The sequence below is a fragment of the Cibotium barometz genome, chromosome 5, assembly GCF_041138505.1.
Source record: "Cibotium barometz isolate CiBa-2024 chromosome 5, ASM4113850v1, whole genome shotgun sequence".
Classification (NCBI taxonomy): Eukaryota; Viridiplantae; Streptophyta; class Polypodiopsida; order Cyatheales; family Cibotiaceae; genus Cibotium; species Cibotium barometz.
The window spans coordinates 44643578-44662899 of NC_141050.1; the positions used below are offsets into that span (position 1 = coordinate 44643578).

Here is a 19322-nt window from a genome sequence, read left to right on the forward strand (position 1 = left end):
TCAATGCTCGCGCAATCTCAGCAATGTGCCTGTTTTTCCGCTCAGCAACTCCATTTTGCTGCGGAGTGTATCTGCATGTAAACTGTCTCCGAATACCATTCTTCTTCAAAAATTCAGAGAACTCATTGGAGAAGTACTCTCCCCCTCCATCTGACCTTAGGCACTTTACATATTTCCCTGTTTGCTTTTCAACCAAAACTCTGAAATTCTGAAAGTGAGTGAACACCTCACTCTTCTCCTTCATGAAATATACCCACACTTTCCTTCTGTGGTCATCAATGAAAGTCACATAATACTTGCAGCCTCCCATAGATATGGTCTTCGTAGGACCCCATACATTTGAATGCACAATATCTAGTGCAGTTCTGCTCACATATCTGTTACGTGGAAACACATGCTTTGTTTGCTTCCCAAATTGGCATGCTTCACATATTTTCTGCATACCTTCCACTTTAAATTTCGGCAGCCCTCTCACAATTCCTTTTGTCTACATAGACTTCAATCTCTGCACATTTACATGTCCAATCCTTTTATGCCAAATGTCTGTGTCTGCAACTATTCTTGAACCATTTGCAAACATCGCAGCACTCATTTCAGGCATGTCTACATTCAACGTAAACATTCTGCCCACTCTGTTACCTTTTGCAACCAACCTGCACTTGTCTTTGAAATCTTCAATATAACACCCATCAGGGTTAAACCGAACCTGCAAACCCTGCTCAATCATCTGGCCAACTGAAACCAGATTCTTTGTTATGTTCGGTACATGAAGTACATCTGCAAGGTACTTCACTTTGCCATCCTGCATAGACAATGGCACATCTCCAACGTGGGCAATTGGATAAGCAGTGTCATCCCTTGTTTCTTCAAAACCTGGTCTTTCCGGGTTTTTCATCTCCTTGAACCACTCCCCATGACTTGTCATGTGGTTCGAAGCGCCTGAATCCACATACCATACATTATCTTTTTGTGCTGCATCAACATTTTCAGACATGGCATTCACGACATGTTGCATAATAAACAACCTTTCATTATCCTCATTATTTCTGCTTGAGGATGCATAGTTGTTTTGCTGCACTTTCCCATTTTGTATGTCAGCCTGCTTCTTATAACATTCTGCCTGCACGTGTCCAGGCTTACCACAAGCTTACCACAATAATAGCATTCACATGCATCATTATATTGCCTTTGCCAATTTCCACGGCCTCTTTGACTCCCCCTGCCTCTGAATTTGCCTCTTCCACCTGCGTGTTGTTGTTGTTGTTGATTCTGGGACTGTTGTTGTTGCTGCTGCTGCTTGCCATAATTTTAATTACCTGTTCGGCCACCTCCTTGACCGCGTCCACGGCCTCCTCTACCTCGTCCTCTTCCTGAACTCGTGTAGAAGGCCTGTTTCTCTGAACTATTTTTGCTTTGTGAAGACTGTTGATCTTCACCCAAGCTCTTCTCTTCGATAATCCGCATAGACACCAAATCTGTAAAGTTGGGAATGTTTTCTCGAGTCTGAATGGACGTCTTGAATGCCTTGTATTGTGGCCCGAGACCACGTAGACAGACTTCCACCTTGTCATCATCATCTACTGACACACCAATAGATGCAAGGGATTCCACAATACCCTTTATCTTCAGTGCATAGTCATTCACAGACATGCTCTTTTTCTCCACAGTATGAAGTTCATTCTTCAACTGTATCTTACGTGCCTTGGTATTTGTTTCATAGAGCTTTACCAAGGTGTCCCACGCCTCCTTGGGGGACTTGGCATCCTAAATGTGCCCAATCATGGTGTCCTGTATACTAATGGAGAGCCAATACATAACCTTCCTGGCTCCTTGGTTCCAGTCTTTAAACTCTTTCACATCTGCAGCAGTCGGATTTATATCCGGTATCTCCGGTGCCTCTTCATGCTCACCTTCTATGTAGTCCCAATAGCCTTTTCCCATCAGGAAATTCGTCAACCTGAACCTCCAAGCATGGAAGTTATTCTTATCAAGCTTCTCAGCCACAATCTAGGTTATCCCATCATTTGACATCTTGCCAAACACACAATTTTACCAGAAATAGCACTCTGGTTTTTCTGCACAAACTGCTGTATTTTCTGCACAGCGGTACTGTAGTACTCTCAAATGTCACAACCAGTGACTTCAATGTGCATACATACACCCAATGGCAACTGTAGACCTCTTTGCAGCACACCCACAGTGTCTGCACAGTCAATCTATCTTCCTACAGTTCTTAAAACAGAGTTCTACAGAGATGACTTACCCGTAGTGCTCGAAATCGCCTGTTTTCTGAAAAACGGAGATCTAGACGCGCCTGAAACGCGTTTTTGTCCTTGAAAATTTTGTTCGATATAGGACTTGTCCGATAGGACAATATAGTTGCCCTATAGCTTTACTCCCCACGAAGAAAGCTCCTCAATCAGAGATCGTTTGCCGGTGCCTCCCGTAGAGCTCCCGACAAGGGTGTAGTCACCAACACAAATAGGGAAGAGTAGTTGAAGCTCTTACCCTCGTACCGCTTCCTGTGGTTCTCTTGCTTGCAGCTCAGCCCTTAGCACGAACCAGGCTCTGATACCATGAAAAGATGCAGGGGGGAAGAGAGCTTGAGCTCTTGCAAGCACACACACACACTCACAAAACCCTAATAGAGAACACACAAGGTGAGAGGCTGAAAATCTTCTTCTTCTCTACTCAACACTCAACACACCATATACAAGAATAAGAGTACACATAATATGAAAGGTACTCAACCAATACATACACGGGTTCTCTATAGTGTGAACTCGACTAAATAAGCTGGCGCTATAACTATGCCAGTCTCTAGAGTGGCTGTCACACAGCCTGTCATCCCACTGGCCGCATATCACCCAAGATCTCACCAACCATGCCAGTGGTGTAAGTGTGGGGCCTATCCCCCAGGCGGGTCATCAGTGTCCACCGCCTCACTAGACGAGCTCGATATCTCAACAATGTACGTGTGGATGAGATGTGATGTGATGTAAAGAGATGTAGATGTGAATGAGATGTAGATATGGATGAGATGTGATGTGATGAAAAGAGATGTGGATGAAATGTGATGTGATGAAAAGAGATGTGGATGAAATGTGATGTGATGTGAATATATATGGATGTGAAGTGATAGATATGAATGTATGGATAGATGTGGATAGTCGTGCATGTGAATGACTGGATGGATGTGGATGAATGAGATGGGATGTGTATGAATGAGATATGATGTGGATAAAGTGGATGGAATGAATGAGATATGATGTGGATAGATGTGGACGTGATGTAATGTGGATAGAATGTATGTGATGGAATGGGGATACAATGAATGTGAATGGATGTGATGTGATGTGAATCGACATAGATGTGAATGAATGAGATGTGATGTGAAATGAATGTGATGTAAATTGGAATAGATGTGAATGGATGATATGTGATGTGAATCGGGATAGATGTGAATGAATGAGATGTGAGGTGAAATGGATGTGATATGATGTGATGTGGATCGGTGTAGATATGAATGGATGAGATGTGAATGAATGTGATGTGGATATGGATAGATGCGAGTGGATGAGATGTGGATATGGATAGATGCGAGTGGATGAGATGCGATGAGTATAAATGTGGAAAGATGTGATGAGATAGAAAATAATGTGATTGGATGAGAATGGATGGACTATGGGAATACATATGATTGGACTTGGATTAAGTAATGTGGATTGATATGGAACAATGTGGAAAGACAAGAGTTCGTTATAGAAACTATATTTATGACCCGTTTTTAAATGACTGTTTGATATCAAGAATGCTGTTTTTAAATGACTGTTTGATATCAAGAATGCTGGGGAAGCATTTTGACCGTCTTGTGAATGAGGTCGTGGTGGAGACCTAAGTGATAAAGTTGCAACAGCTGATGGAGAGTCAACGGAGGACGTCTCACGTAGCACGGTCGACCGAGGTCTTGACGAGCCTCGGTTCGATTTAAATGGTGAGCTTCCGATACGGTGGATGAGGGACCAAAGAAGTGGCCTATGAGTGAAGCGCTAGGTGACCTGCAAAGGATCCTAGAGGGTGCTGACCATACGGTGCTCGGGCTCTGGGTCGTCGAAGATACCCACGCATGCATCGAGAAAGATATTGGAACAAGGAGTAAGAGTTATTTTCTGAATTTGGGCATGGATCTGGTTGATTGACCTTGTTGGTCCTCAACGGATGAGTCCATGGCTCTTTTATATGGATCTGTTGGTTGATCTTGCTGATCTTCAACAGAGAGTTCATCTGGATTTTTATAAGTGAATATAATTTCGAGTACTATGAGCTAGGAACTATTGAAAAGGCCTGAGTGGACAGGTGTTGAGCGTTTTGGTTGCCAATGATGCCATAGGTACACCGATGAAGAAATGAATGGAAATTGGAAGTTCAACCGGATATTTTGGAGGATTATGATCAATGATTCTATTAAGCAATTTCATATTGGGTGTGTAAGTGGTGTGACTAGCTTAAGGTTTGCATGAAGATCCAGCTAGGGGACCTGGGAACTCTTTTCCCTGGTACCTGAGACAAAACCTAACCAAATTCCTAAATGGATCCCATCACTACAGTGGTTGGGCGGTTGGCTAACCCATGGGACTGGGATGGGGTTAGTAGACTAGACTGATGGATCCCTAAAATGAGACTCAATTCTGTTATGGTACGATAGATGAAGTAAATCCCGGATAGTCTTTGTTCTATGGAAAAGAATCAACGGCTGTGCCTCTCGATGAGGAAAAAAGCATTGGTCTCTATAATCCAAGTGCAAGTCTTTTCCTTGATCTAACCATGTGACTTACGGGTTCAGTCAGATCAGTTTGATTAGCTAAGGCTCTTGACTACGTTAGAATAAAAATATTATGTAGGAATCGCCCGTGCTTTCCGGGTGGGGGAAGTTTTCCAGGTTCTCGGTTTTGGAAGAACCGAGGGATTAGTCTCTTGTCCAGATATCCATGGGTGAGGCCTCGAGTGAGAGGCTCTGCCTTGCGCAAGAAGTGCTACTTCCGCTGTTAGCACCCTTGAATTCGTTGTGCGAAGGGGGCAGGGATCTTTCACAGGTTCATTCGGGGAATGAATGAACCCTTGGATACTTTGGTGAAGAATGCTAAGCCAGTTTCTATGGCCGAAGCAGTGCGGATGGTGAAGGATTTGGCCAAGGCCTTTGTTGTCAACAAGGTCCTGCTAAAGCCAACACCATCGTCCTTCAAAAGATTCCTAACCTTGGAAGGTGATTCCAACTTTCCGCCTCCTAAGAGACAACAAGGTCCTAGTCAAACCCAAGATACGGGAAGTTCTAGAATGGAAGAAAGACCTTTTTCTCGGAATACAATCCCCTGGAACTCAACTTCAGAAGTTCCACCCTTGAACAAAGGAATTAAATGCTTTAACTACCAAGGATACGGTCATCGTAGCATGGAATGCCCAAATCTTTTTGGATCAAGGTTTTCAGGACAAGGAAATCAAGGACCAAGATTCCAGATTCTAGATTCCAGCTCCTTTCTCCCAGAGTAATGAAGGTCCTTCCCGTCAAAATCAGGGAAACCCTAGAGGTAGACTCCCTAACTAACCCTCAGCTTCAATGCAAAGTAATGCAAGACCTCAGTCTAAGAATTGGGGAAATCAAAGAGAGAAGTTCCCAAACCAGCCATCTACTTCCAAGGTAGTAACGCTGGAAGTAATCAAAGAAGAAAGAGGTGAAAGAGATTATCCTCCAGCTGCGAGATGAGAACATCTTGCATTTTTTAAGTGGGGTAGAATGTAAGATTCCTCCCTCCAACTTTTGAGATGTAAAGGTGTAAGAATCTCTCCTTCATTCTTTGTAATCATCCCCTAATTCAGAATGCAAGAAAACATTGTTTTTGGTCTAGAGAGAGAAAATATTCTAGAGAGAGCTAATACAGTTTTGAAATATTTTTGCAGAAGTATTTTTTCCCAGTCAATAGGAAGAGATCCCTTGAAACAGAATCTTAAAAAGAGTTTTCTAATGTGCATTAGAAATCAATTGAATATGTGTATTGGACATCTTGGCCTAGGGGTATATAATTTCAAAATTTTTTGATTAAGGTCCAAATAGTGTTCAAAAAGGGCCAATAAGGTTAAACCAAGTGGTGGAATAAGAAAAAGGCAAAGAATTAAAAAAAATCCCCCAAAAATGAGTAAATTCTCACATAAGATGAAGAGTTGACTAGTATTGGGGTTTACTAGTAAAAAAATGTGATTTATTAGTATAAAAAAGGAGTTTTGACACCTCCGGATGAGGGGAGGGGGCTCATAAAGGAGGCGCCTAGAAATCACATCAAGGGGGCATTTTTAATTTAAAAAAATGAGATATTTCATCTCTCCTCTCTCCTCCTTCAAACCAAATAAAAAAAGTGAGCCAAACTAGTCTAAAACTTGTCCAAAATGGATCAAACTGAAGATGGAAGTCTCTAGATTCTAGTTGGACTTGGTTGGTGGTCTCCCTCTCCTATAAATAAACCCCCATTCCTTTGTATTTTCATATCGGAGTAACTCTATGCTAGTGTAATTTTCAGTCTAGTACATTTCTAATATCTCTCTACTTTGCCTCTCCATTGTGAAGCTTTGGGGCTTCACTAATCCTCTTCTTCTCTTGGAGATTACCTTCTTTTACTTGGTGGCCAAGCTTCTTCTTTGGGGGCTTCACATTTCCCTAAAGAATCAAGCCAAAAACCAAGGGTAAGCCTAAAACAATGGTGTTTTACTCTCTTCTAAATGGTAATCTTCTTCCCAATCCCTCTAATGCTTGGGAAGCATTTTAATCTATGGTTTCTTCTTTAAAACCAAGCTTTTATTGATTATATTGTTTAAATGGATTAGTGCTAATCTTTTATACGTAAATGTAATGTTTTTGATTTGTAAATCTCTCTTTTTGTAAGAATACTCACCTTTATGGATTAATCCTTATTGGAAGGATAGATCTTAGTCCTAATCTCATTTTCTTAACCAAAACTCTAGGCTTAACAAGATAGAGATGGAGATTAAGTACTTTTATGATTTTTAATATAATTAAAAATGAGGATTAGTTTATTTATGCTTGTTTTATGTTAAGAAAATTCATATTTATTCATTCTACAATGAAAGAGAGCTTGTGCTAACATTCTTATAATTATTATCATATGGAAGTCATATTTGGGTAATTTCTCTTAAATAAACAAGGTGCTTAAATGTAATTATGTTTATGTTTAAGCTTAGGTTTATGCATTTTAATCATTTTTAATTCATAGAAAATGCGGGAAAGTTAAAGCAAAATTTTATCAGTAGAAAATAAAGGTTTATGTATAAATAATTTTTATTCTAAAAGAGGAACTTTGAGTATTTTTAATTCATAGAAAATGCGAGAAAATTATGGTAGAATGTTTATTATTAAAAAAATAAATTTATGCATAGTAAATTTTATGCTAAAAGTGGAGTTTTGAGCATTATTCATTTGCCAAAAAAATAAACAAGTTATGCATAAATTTTCTAGATGAATTATGGAAATGATTATAAATATAATTCATTTAGATAAAAATGGATTAGTAGGTGTGCATAAATATTTTATGCTAAAAGAGGGATTTTCGTGATAATTCATTTTGGAAAAATAGAGAAAAGAAGGTGAAAATATTCATAAAGGTGATAAAGTACGAAGATAAAATCGAGGTATAAGAAATGTGAACATGAGCAAATATGAAATGCCTCTAAGGGTACAACCATGAAATGAACAAAAGTACTATGATGAAAGTAGACTCCCTGCCAAGATAGAGATCTAGTCATGAGCACCCTCTTGAGCTCTCAAATGCTCTCATGGTCATCCACTCAAAGAGCCAAAAATGAGGGTGAGATCTATGTTTTCGACTCTTTACTCGATCAAGAGTGAGCATGATAGGAAGCACTAGATGAGTACTAAAATGCCTCCAACTCCCACTGCCACTATTGGAACTCAAGTCTCCTCTGACGATGTCCAATTTGTTGGTAGAACCAGCCTACCACAATCATGTTGTGGGCATCAAAAGAAAACCCATGATCATCCATCGTATCCTGGTCGAGGATGCACTTCGGCCTAATGCAACTCATGAGATATTAGTATACTCCCTCACTATTATCCTCATCGGCAAATAACCATAAATACAGCACTCTCCTATAGCAAATCTGTTAGCTCATCATAGTTGGCCATGAACAGAGGACCAATGTGCTCATTGGATAACACTCGATATAAAGGATGCTCAGGAGAGAGCACTATCTGTATCCATGCATGTGCCCATCCTTTTGAGGCATAATCTGACCAAACATCATTCATACATGCTCTACAAAAGCATGCAAACTGTTGTGTGTGAATCCTGGGGGGGCGCCATGCACATACTCCTGATGGAATCTAAGCTCAAGGTACCTAGTATTGTCACAATCATATGGGCCTCTACAAATAATAAGACTACCATCCACACACCAAAAAAAACTTTTGACCATCACGTGTGGGATAGGATGATACTATGCTCCCACACAAATGCTGGGAGCACCACTCGACCAGATGGCGTGCATCTCTGAACCGCTCAAAATCTTACCGTATTTGATGACGTCTCAAAGCACGTTTCACACACGTGCCTGCACCATCATGATCACCCTTCCTGTGACTAGTCTCAAATAAGCTCCAAATCACTAGGATACTAAATTGCACATGCTACCTATAAACCCAACACTCTTGCAGACAAAATAAGTAATATTTCTTGAAAACGAGAAACATTTGGCATCTTTCAAAGATTCCATCAAAAAAGTTCAATTTTTTACCTCTTTTTAAAAAGTGGTCTACGCATGCGTACAACACTGCAAAAAAACGATAATATTTTGGTCACTTTACATGTTTCTTACAAAAATTGACATGAAAAAAAAACTTCATTTTGCATACTTTTTGAGATTATAATTAAAAATCTAGATAACAATAAGTTTTCAAAAAACATGCCAAAATAGAGATAATGTTTATTATTTCCATCTTCAATCCATTTAAAAAATGATACAATTGTAAAGGAAGCCATTTTCTAAACATATAGCTTATGGCATAGGTATGGTTCCTTATAATCATTGCTAACCATCACTGGTCGATGTGCCTTTCCTCCCTGAGAAGGTAGACGAGGCATCCTCTTCTTCACTATCCACAAATATAATTTTTTTCTTCTATGTGTACACTTAAAGCTTAGACTCCTTGGGTCATCTGCCATGTTAGCATGATTGAGGATGTGCTACAGAGTGCAACTAAAAAAAAACTATTTGTATAATTATATTACAAAAGCGTTATCATAGGTTTACGAGTAAGGACGTGAAAAACACATATGGTCGCAACCTTTGACTACAAATTTGAAAGGAGGTCATTAAAAAAAATGCTTGTCTATATAACCATGTAACCTTTGTATCATAAATAATATCGCTATATAGTAGATGCCAAAAAATCATGATAACAAAAGAGCTAGATGAGATAATCCATGATGACCTGTAATCCATTGGTTTTAATCCAAATGTACAAGGCTCCATTGATTTGGAATACCACAAGTTGATTGATACGCTAATCCTGGTTTTTGTTCTACAATTCAATTTTAAAGCTGAAGAACTATAAGCAAATACACGTGGTGCGACCATCTATGTCGAGGAGGGGGGTGCATGTGAGCTTAGACTCTACCATGCCTATGTGCAATAGTATGCAAATACACGTGGTGCGACCATCTATGTCGAGGAGGGGGGGACCTTGAATCTACCGTCAGCGTGAAAGCTCTAAGCTCTTCCGACTACCACCATTCCAGAATCCCTAAGCTTCTTTTTTTTCTCTTTGTACACAAAGACAATGTCGCAAAGCGAAGATTGGATCTCTCAGCATCCTTTGCATGTCCTCTAAATAATTATAACCAGAGTTCATTCTACACTATCCTTAGACATACCATCTTTCAACATCCTTCACATGCATTATAAATAATTATAACTAAAGCTCATTCTTACACTACTCTTAGATATACCATCACCTATGTTCATGATAATAGCTATCTGGATCAAACATCAACATATGCATAGTATGAATTTTTGCCACCACCACATATGTACATGATATAGGCTACAATTTCTTCCCGCCACCCTTATCTATATTGCATAACAAAAATTCCCTTGATAAAAAGAAATGCCTATGTGGGTCGAAATTTACACCCATAGGCTATATGATGTTTGCCTCTAAGATTGTCTTGCTGAAAAAATATCTCTTTTAACATGCTTAGGTTTACTCAGAGCCTCCATAGTTACCACCTTCTACATATATATATATGAATACAAGTCTACCTTTGCACACCTATAAGTTGACCTCTTTAAACTCTTAGCATTGGTTGTATATCATACCCACTATCTACTTATAAATAATAGAGCAAATAATTATATCATGTAAACTGTCAAGGTAAGTATATACTAAAAACTTTACTATTTGGGTCTAGAAATAGACTCAAGGATGTTTGTAGATTTTTTCATAAATTATGGAGCTTATATTGTTATGTATTCTAATATTTTTTGAGTGCTTATCAAATAATGTGCATATTTATGTATAGTGGTAGAATTTGTCCCAAAAAGTCCATTAAAAAAAGTGTCTTATATTCATGAAATTTATAAAATAATTTTTTATTTGAAAAAGATTGATATTTCTTTAAGTTATGTAGACTCCTATGTAATTTTGTAAGTCAAGTTTATTTTTATGTCACAAACAACAGTAGTTTATAAATCTACGAAGGTCACACGTGTTTTCAATCTTGAAAAAAATAGCAAAATTCATGTATTTTTTAAATTTATACATGGAATTCTTGATGTGTTTTCAAAAAACTATGTTTTTAAGCCATTTTTGAGATTTCACACATTTTGGGAGAGAATCTTTTTAGATAACCCTCATTAGTTACCTATTTTGCTCGCAATAGTGTTCCCATAAAAACAAGTCTTGGTTATTGTTTTCTTTAAGATGTTCTACTGAACTTAGGTTATCAGATCCTTAAGAGCTATAAGTAGTACTTGTAGAGCCAATAGAACTATCGTGCCAACTTAAACTGTGCACCACCACAACCATCTGACCAAACCCATCACTAACACCATGCGACTCCACAATCTCGTAAAAAAATCACCATGGAGACTGAACTTAGTGTTGCACAAAATGTGCACATTAAAGGCAATCATCACTGATGTAAAAATAATAGTCTCAAACCATGGCACGAGCCTCGGGGGTACTCACTATCCTATCTACATGTGCCTCTGCATGTCGATAGCTAATGTGGACCATAATAGCAACCTGGTGAGGTTAGAGGGAGAGAAGGTCACAAAAATCAATTAAGTAATATAGCTCAAATACGAAACAAATAATACACACACACACATATATTTATATATATAAATCTCTCTCTCCCTCTCTCCCTCTCTCTCTCTCTCCTTGTCTCTGAATCTATACATATATGTGTATGTATCTCTCTTTCTCTCTCTACATATATATATGTAGAAAGAGAAAGAGAGATACATATACATACATACATACATACATACATATATATATATATATATATGTAGAGGGAGAAAGAGATACATATACATACATACCATATGTGTGTGTGTATGTGTGTGTATGTAGATATATATGTGTATACATATACATAGATAGAGATCTATGTATTTGTATGTATAGATGTCTCCCTCTCTATGTGTATGTGTGTGTGTATTCATATTTATGTATGTATATGTATATACATGTCTATAAATATACATACATATATAAAAATATATAATTATACATATATAATAATATATATGAGATACATACATAGATAAATATATATATGTTCACACGTATTTGTATGTGTGTGTGTGTGTGTGTATTTCACTAGCTAATTCACTAAAAAAAAAGTGTATGTATGTATCCCTCAGGTAACGTTAGACTAGGAGAATGAGGTTGGGTCTACTGGAAATTCTATCGAAGCACTTCTATATATATATATATATATATATATGTGTGTGTGTGTGTATGTGTGTATGTATATAGGTGGATTTGTATATATATGTGTATGTATATAGGTGGATTTGTATATATGTATATATGTATACATATATATGTATATGTACATAAGAGAGAGAGAGATAGAGAGTTGCACAAATATGGACCTATCGGCTTCCCATTGTGGCATGCCTGTTAAAAAATAGCTGCCTACTTATGCTTCGAACCACGGCCATTGCATGTGTTATTGAGGGCCATGCAAAAGTCATCTGAGTCGTTAAGGCTGCGCATTGCTACACGTAATTGTGAGTTTGGCGAAGGTGATAATCACCATGCAAATTCGATGGAGTAAAGCAGGCTGTAGTTAGTTTGTCTGGAGACCTTATAAGAAAAGCTTTCTCCACTGCTTCATGCAACATGATCACAGGCTACACTGAAAGCTCATGCCTAGCTATTAAAGATTACTACTTTAGAGGGCTCCTCTACCATGCTGCAGGTCACCCATCATGGACTGCAATAAGGAGGAAGCTCTAAAAGCAGTACAAATTGCAGAAAACAAAATCCTGTCACAAGACTACTCTGGAGCAAAGAAATTCATCCTCAAGGCGCAGCGTCTGTACCCCGATTTGTGTGGTTTACAGCAAATACTCGCTGTCGTGGATGTCCATAGCAATGCCGTAGCGGCCGCGGGAGAATCAGATGCTAACTGGTACAGAATTTTTCAAGTAGATCCGTGGGCAGACAAGGTATCAGTCAACAAACATTACAAAAAGCTGTTATTGATGTTGCATCCAGACAAAAACAAGTATGCTGGTGCATCTTCTGCATTCAAGCTTGTCACAGATGCATGGAAAAGTTTCTTGAAAGGTATTGGGGGATCTAGTAGGCAGGAGGTTGTTGATGAAACCTACTGTCAGGCTGCACCGCCAAAGCCCGCGTCTTCGTTTTCAGTCGTGTGCAAAAATCCATCAGAACATTCTAAGTATTTTAAGGAGCTACGCAATGGCATTGATTGTATGCTATGTATGCAGCCTTTTGAGACTACAAGGCGAGACAGAACTGTGTGTGGCTCATTATCTAAAAAAGCCAGAATGGATGTAAAAGGTGGTGCTAGTGGTGATGATGGCCGTGATGATGCCAAAGGTGGTGCCACTGGTGATGATGGCCGTGATGATGCTAAGAAGAGGGTTCATGTTAAGACAGTGCCAAGGCGTGGGAATAGAGCAAGGGGTGAAGCCACGGGCAAGTTGCATGGACCCTTATATGATCGTTTGAAGGAGGAAACATGTGGCAATGGCAAAAAGGATGGAGGGTCCATCAAGTTTCATGGATCTTCATCATTTGAGGGCTTGAAGAAGGAAACAGACACCATATTCACGGATTCGGAGCAAAAGAACAATGCCGAAAAGGCCACTCCACGAGCTCAGAAACTCCCTGAGCAAGTTGACAGGACAAGTTTTTGCCAGCGTAGGTCCTCCAGAAGAAAGAGGAAGGCTACAGATTTCCCTCTTTCTGATCCTGAAATCAAGAGCAAATCAGGTGCACTAGGTACTGACATTCTCAGGGAGGATAATCAGGGCATAAAGGATAAGCTCTTCAAGAAGGCGAAATCCCATATCTTGAAAGGGTTCAATGAAGAAAAAATCCATGATATAGAGATCAAGCAAGAAAATGAGCAAAAGGATGTGGCAAGCACATTAGGCCAGTGCAAGGTCATTCACATTAATTTGTCCATAAGATTCACTCTACCAACCAGCCATGAACATGTAACAGACATGAAATCCAAAGACACTACATCTGCAATGGATTGTAAAGAAAAATCTGGTAATAATAACGATCAGAAAATGTCAGACAGTGATGTGTACAACTTCAACAAGGATAGGCAAGAGGAATGCTTTGTGGCTGGGCAAATTTGGGCGCTGTATGATGATGATGATGAGCTGCCACGCTACTATGCCCGTGTGACGAAGGTGTTGTCAGTACACCCTTTTCATGTGCACATGAAGTGGCTTTATCCTTCCAAATCCATCTCCACAGATGCACAGTCATGGGTAGACTCCGGTCTTGCATACACATGCGGCGAGTACAAGGTTGGAAGAGTGCTGAAGAGGAGGTCTGTTGTCATGTTTTCACATGTCATGACATATGAAAAGGGGAAGAAGGGACCTATAAAGATCTATCCACGAAAGGGTGATGTATGGGCTCTGTATAGGACATGGAAACCGAGCAAGGGCGCAACACATGACTGTGAGCCTGTGGAGGTGATGACACACTACAGTGAGGAGGCAGCAGGGGTTAAGGTTGCTCCCCTATTCAGAGTCAAAGGATTCAGATCAATTTTCTGCAGATCAGAAACTGAGGTGTTTCAGTTTATCCCCAAAGCAGAGCTCACAAGGTTTTCCCACCAAATCCCTGCACATCATCTTGCAGGGTATGAAGCGCCTGGGCTGCCAAAAAACTGCTTGGATCTGGATACTGCTGCTATCGCTCTAGATTAATTGCATTAGCTAAAGATAGTCATTAATGTATCTTTCACATGCTAGCAAAGTGTCCTGTATTTCTCACCAATAAGTAACTAGTGTATTAGAGAGACTAAGCTTTTGATTACTCTCTTACATGACAGCCTTATAATAGAAGTGTTCTTACATATTCTCCAATAAGCAATGATTGTATTTTGTCCCATAAGAGAGATTCCACATGTGTTGGACAATGGTTTTAGGCATATCTCATCAATGCCATGTGACTAGAGGTGCCACACATGCATTCAATGCAAGAGTGTATATGAATTTCGTATATGCATTGAATGCAAGAGTGTATATGAATTTCGTATATGCATTGCAAAAACCCATGTGGTTTGTGTGTGTGTGTGTGTGTGTGTGTGTGTGTGTGAGAGAGAGAGAGAGAGAGAGAGAGAGTTTTATAATGAATGCATGTGAAGTTAGGTATATGTCATCAATGACGTGTGACTAGAGCTGCCACATATGCATTCAAAGCAAGAGCATATATGAAATCTGTAAATGCATTTCAACAACCCAGGTGGTTTCTTGTGTGTGTGTGTGTGTGTGTGTGTGTGTGTGTGTGTGTGTATCCATTATTAAGCATGATTGAAGAAGAAAAACTCTTCTTGAGTATAATGGTCAAGACTGTCGGGGAGTTTGTTAATAATACAGGAAAGCACTCTTTTATAGTATTCCTATACAAGTAAAGTGGTAAAGTGGTATATGGTATCTGCACTTGGTCTATGGTCTGTAGTCAATAGTGGCATGCAACACATTTGATAGTTATTTGTGGACAATGTGGTCTATATGGTCTATATGGTATGTAGCCGGTCTTAAACTCAAGTGGTACAATCAATGTAATTCTTTGATGTTCACTCGCATTGCAACCATTGACAATTGAGGATCATTAATAGGTAATATCGACAATAGCATCATCGAGACATGATTTCACACACTAATTCACAAGGCCTACTAATGTTGTGAAAATACTTTTTAAGACGTACATTTAGTATTTTACATTATGTAGCAGAGTTTGGAAAATTATTTTTTATCCAGCAATATATCAATTCTTTTCACATGGATTGAAGAGGAAATTGCAAATTTTCAACAATCATTTTTATCACATTTTAATCTAAGTAAACTAAATCACAGCAGGAAATTTCCACATTTCAATCTAAGTAAACTAAATCATAGGAGAAAATTTTCCTTCAATTTGGTTCTTTTCAAGATTGAACAAGATCTCGGCTAAAAGCTGAACCTATCTTTTTTTAAAAAACCCGTCTATGTATTTAGAAAGAGATGAAGAAGTTTAGGAAGCTATGATATATCACTTCAAGGAAGCTATAACATATATTGATGTGAAACTTGTAAGTTTACAACATAGCAACATGGATTTCAAAGCAGAAGCTAAGCAAATGTACATGATGAGATAACAATGAAATGTAGCAACCAATAAAGTACATGGTCTCTTATTGAATCTTAGAAATATATGTTCGTATCTACATGCTTGCAGTGCTATGAAATGAGCTCCAAGCCTTTGCCACTGCTCGCAAAACAGATTGATGGTAGCATGTGGCAAGAGCAGCTCCAATCAAAGGACCCAACCAGAATATCCACTGCATCATCAATAATCACAACAACGTTTTCTTAACAGTAGTTTGTAATACGGAGGCCTGATATTGCAAGAGAGTCAGAAATGTGCACCTGTTGGTCCCATGTGGTTTTGTGTCCAAACATAACTGCAGTTCCAAAGCTCCGAGCAGGATTGATACCGGTGCCAGTGATTGGAATAGTTGCTAAATGCAAACCCTATGGGTAAAGGCGCTAGGACCTGCTTAATCAGACTCGTTTTCAGAAACATTAAGTTGGATTTTTAAAAGGGTATACAACGTTAGTATAAACATGAATTAAGTGGGATTTGATTTTCTTTTAACAGAGATTTGAATTGCTAGTAGTTCAGTAAAAATTCGTGTTTTTTATACTAAAAATAAAACTTGTGGTTTTCTTGTGCTTCTTTTTTGGGGTTTGAATTTTGCTGTGGCACCACAACGTCATTAGATATGATATCATACCACCCCATGGGAGAAACTTTGTGTACGTGCACGCACGTGTGTGTGTGTGGTGTAGCACACCTGACTCGGCACGGAGGCTTATCCTGTGTGAACAAAGATTGTAATCAAATCACAATTTAATAAAACCCCCCGTGTGAATGCACACATGTAGTATTACAACGGCCGTAATGGGTTGAGGAGACTAATATACTAACCTGGAAAAACTCGAAAAGAAAATCTGATAGGATAAAAATGGCAAGATAGCTTGAGACTTTCTGGTGAAGAATACATATGTGGCTATTGGTAAACAGATGAGCTTGAGCCTTCGAGACATAGTTTCGTTTGGATGGGCATCACGTCCGTTTTTGAGCATTTATACTTCCAAAATTTTAAAAAGTGCTCCTCAAAAATTACATTAAAATACAAAAACTTTGCTATATTTCACCAAACCCGTCAATTTTGAAGGGCAAGGTTGCCCGTCAAAAATGAAGCGTGCTTCCATATGACTTCCACATGAAGAATACATATGTGGCTAATTGTTAGGGGAAAAGCAAACAAGTGCAACCATAGCTAGAGTGTGGTGAGGTAGGAAAATAATTGGACGATGGTTGTGGCTAGAGATGGAACTTGGTCAGCCTACTAAATAGCTAGTTGAGGGTGATATATCCAAGCTTACGGATTCGACACAAAGGAGGTGGATGAGCGCTTCTTTTGACACGCCAAGAACCATCGTTTACTAAAATCTTCCCATGTATCCCATATAATAAAAGTCAACAAAAGAAAAGACTTTGGTGAATTATACATTACAGTGAGACTTGAGTGTGCTGATGTTTCCTATTAGATTTGCATGCTAGGTTAGCCTATTGAATATGCATGTCTTTGTTCTACCACAATTACGTATGCGTGTGCATAAGTCTACCATGATTAGGTATGTACGTACATATGCATGTATGTGTGTGTATGTATATGTGTATAGATATGTATGTATACATACAGGTGTCTGTATATGTATATCTGTATACATGTGTGTATAGATGTGTATGTATGTTTACATGTATGTGTATAGATGTGTGTGTGTGAATGTATATGTGAATGTGTGCGCACACGTGCACGCGCATGCGTTGAAACTAAACACCACCGGAGCGTGCGCGCTTTGCGTTTGGGGTCGGTTGCAGAAAAGACGGTATAAACGAGCCCAAAATCTCTGCTACGAGGCCGATATGCTGGGGATACCCTGCTTGCATTCTATTTGCAGCACCCCCAAACTCATCGTAGTATGCCTTTGCAAGGCCAGCACCACACACTGCACCACCACATACATTATCATGCGAGGCATCGTCACCTTCCTTGCTATAAAGAAAGCAAAGGTCACTGCAGGATTTATATGACCGCCTGCATTCAACAAACAACAAAACAACCAATACATCGTAATTATTTCTGTATGAAATCCCCACCTTATAGAAGATACAATTATTTTGTACCAACCGGCTTCTCGCTCTCATCCACTCTTACACATATACACTTCCACACCCACGTATATATGTCTCTCTCACACAGTAGGAAGGAATGGGGATATGTTAACTACTCCGATTACCATTGTTTTGCCAGCTCATCCTACAAGTCCTATTATAAGGCAGTACTTTGTCATCTTACCCATATATAATGGAATCCCAGCTTTTGTTATAATATGGTACTAGAATATATGATGCTACCTTACCTTGCTCTACACCAAGGGAGAAAGTCATAGACTTCGTGTATATACTTGCTCTTAAGGTTAGAAGTAGACGTGGCCATAGACCATTTTTTAGTGATGGTCGACCAAGGGTAAACACTATCCATTTAATTTTGATATTAAGCAAGAGCTCTCCCTCTTCTGCCCGCAGAGAGAGAGAGAGAGAGAGAGAGAGAGAGAGAGGAAGACGAAGAAGAAGGAAAAAAAACGATATTAATATTTACATAATGCAAAATGGCTTGTGGGCCATGTGTGTGCACTTTGAACCTCATGTTTGTGTGAGTGCGGGTTCTTCAGAATGTTTACATTGGACATGTAAACATGAAAAATTAAAGGCTATAATGTTTGTACATGGTACATGTGTGATTACAAACATTGACATCTAGCTTAAACGTATTGGTCCTGTTAATATTCAGCATGGCTGAAAAACATGTAGGCCCAAGATCCAAAGTATTATATTACATGTTATGCCAAAGTTCAAAGTGGATGGAATACACAAAGTATGTGAAACAACCAATTGGGAAAATAATCTAAGCATACATTTCCACATGATAAGAATGTAAGTCAAAGACCTTTGGATATGGTGCATTCTAATGTTTGGGGACCAACAAAGACTCCTCCAATCAAAGACAAAGACTCTTTGTTTGGGGACCAACAAAGACTCCTCCAATCAAAGGATGCCACTACATGTAATTATTATGTAGCCTATTTTGTATCTTTCATTGATGATCAAACTAGCACTACAACAGGGCCGCACAACATAGCCATATGAAGAGAAGACAGATAGTAGAGAGAGGGGACCCGGGTATGTGCGCAAAGTGCTAAGTTGCATTATACGTTAAATGAGATTCGTTTTATACACGAATAATGTATGTTTTATACGTTTGCCCTCTTTATATAGGTGTATTATATGGTGACACATCACGTATTTGGGGTTATACGTTTAGGCCCTTACATTTCGATCGATATATTATCAATAGAAACAAGTCACTATAAAAATAGTACATCATTCTCAATGT

The 19322-nt window shown here is 38.9% G+C and overlaps 1 protein-coding gene and 1 pseudogene across 1 annotated transcript; one reads left to right on the plus strand and one right to left on the minus strand.

The window, feature by feature from the left end:
* Positions 1-12528: 12528 nt before the first annotated feature.
* LOC147638540 (uncharacterized) lies at positions 12529-14520 on the plus strand. Its single transcript, XM_086798785.1, has 2 exons — positions 12529-12684; positions 12769-14520. Exons 1-2 carry the CDS (start codon positions 12529-12531, stop codon positions 14518-14520), a joined length of 1908 nt encoding a protein of 635 aa, XP_086654911.1.
* A 1499-nt stretch (positions 14521-16019) lies between these two features.
* On the minus strand, positions 16020-18316 carry LOC147638541 (aquaporin PIP2-5-like; annotated as a pseudogene).
* Positions 18317-19322: the final 1006 nt, after the last annotated feature.

Coding starts and splice junctions, on each gene's coding strand:
- LOC147638540 (XM_086798785.1), top strand. CDS start 12,529: ATGGACTGCAATAAGGAGGAAGCTCTAAAAGCAGTACAAATTGCAGAA. Junction 12,685..12,768: donor AAATACTCGCTGTCGTGGAT/GTCCATAGCAAT, acceptor TGGGCAGACAAG/GTATCAGTCAACAAACATTA.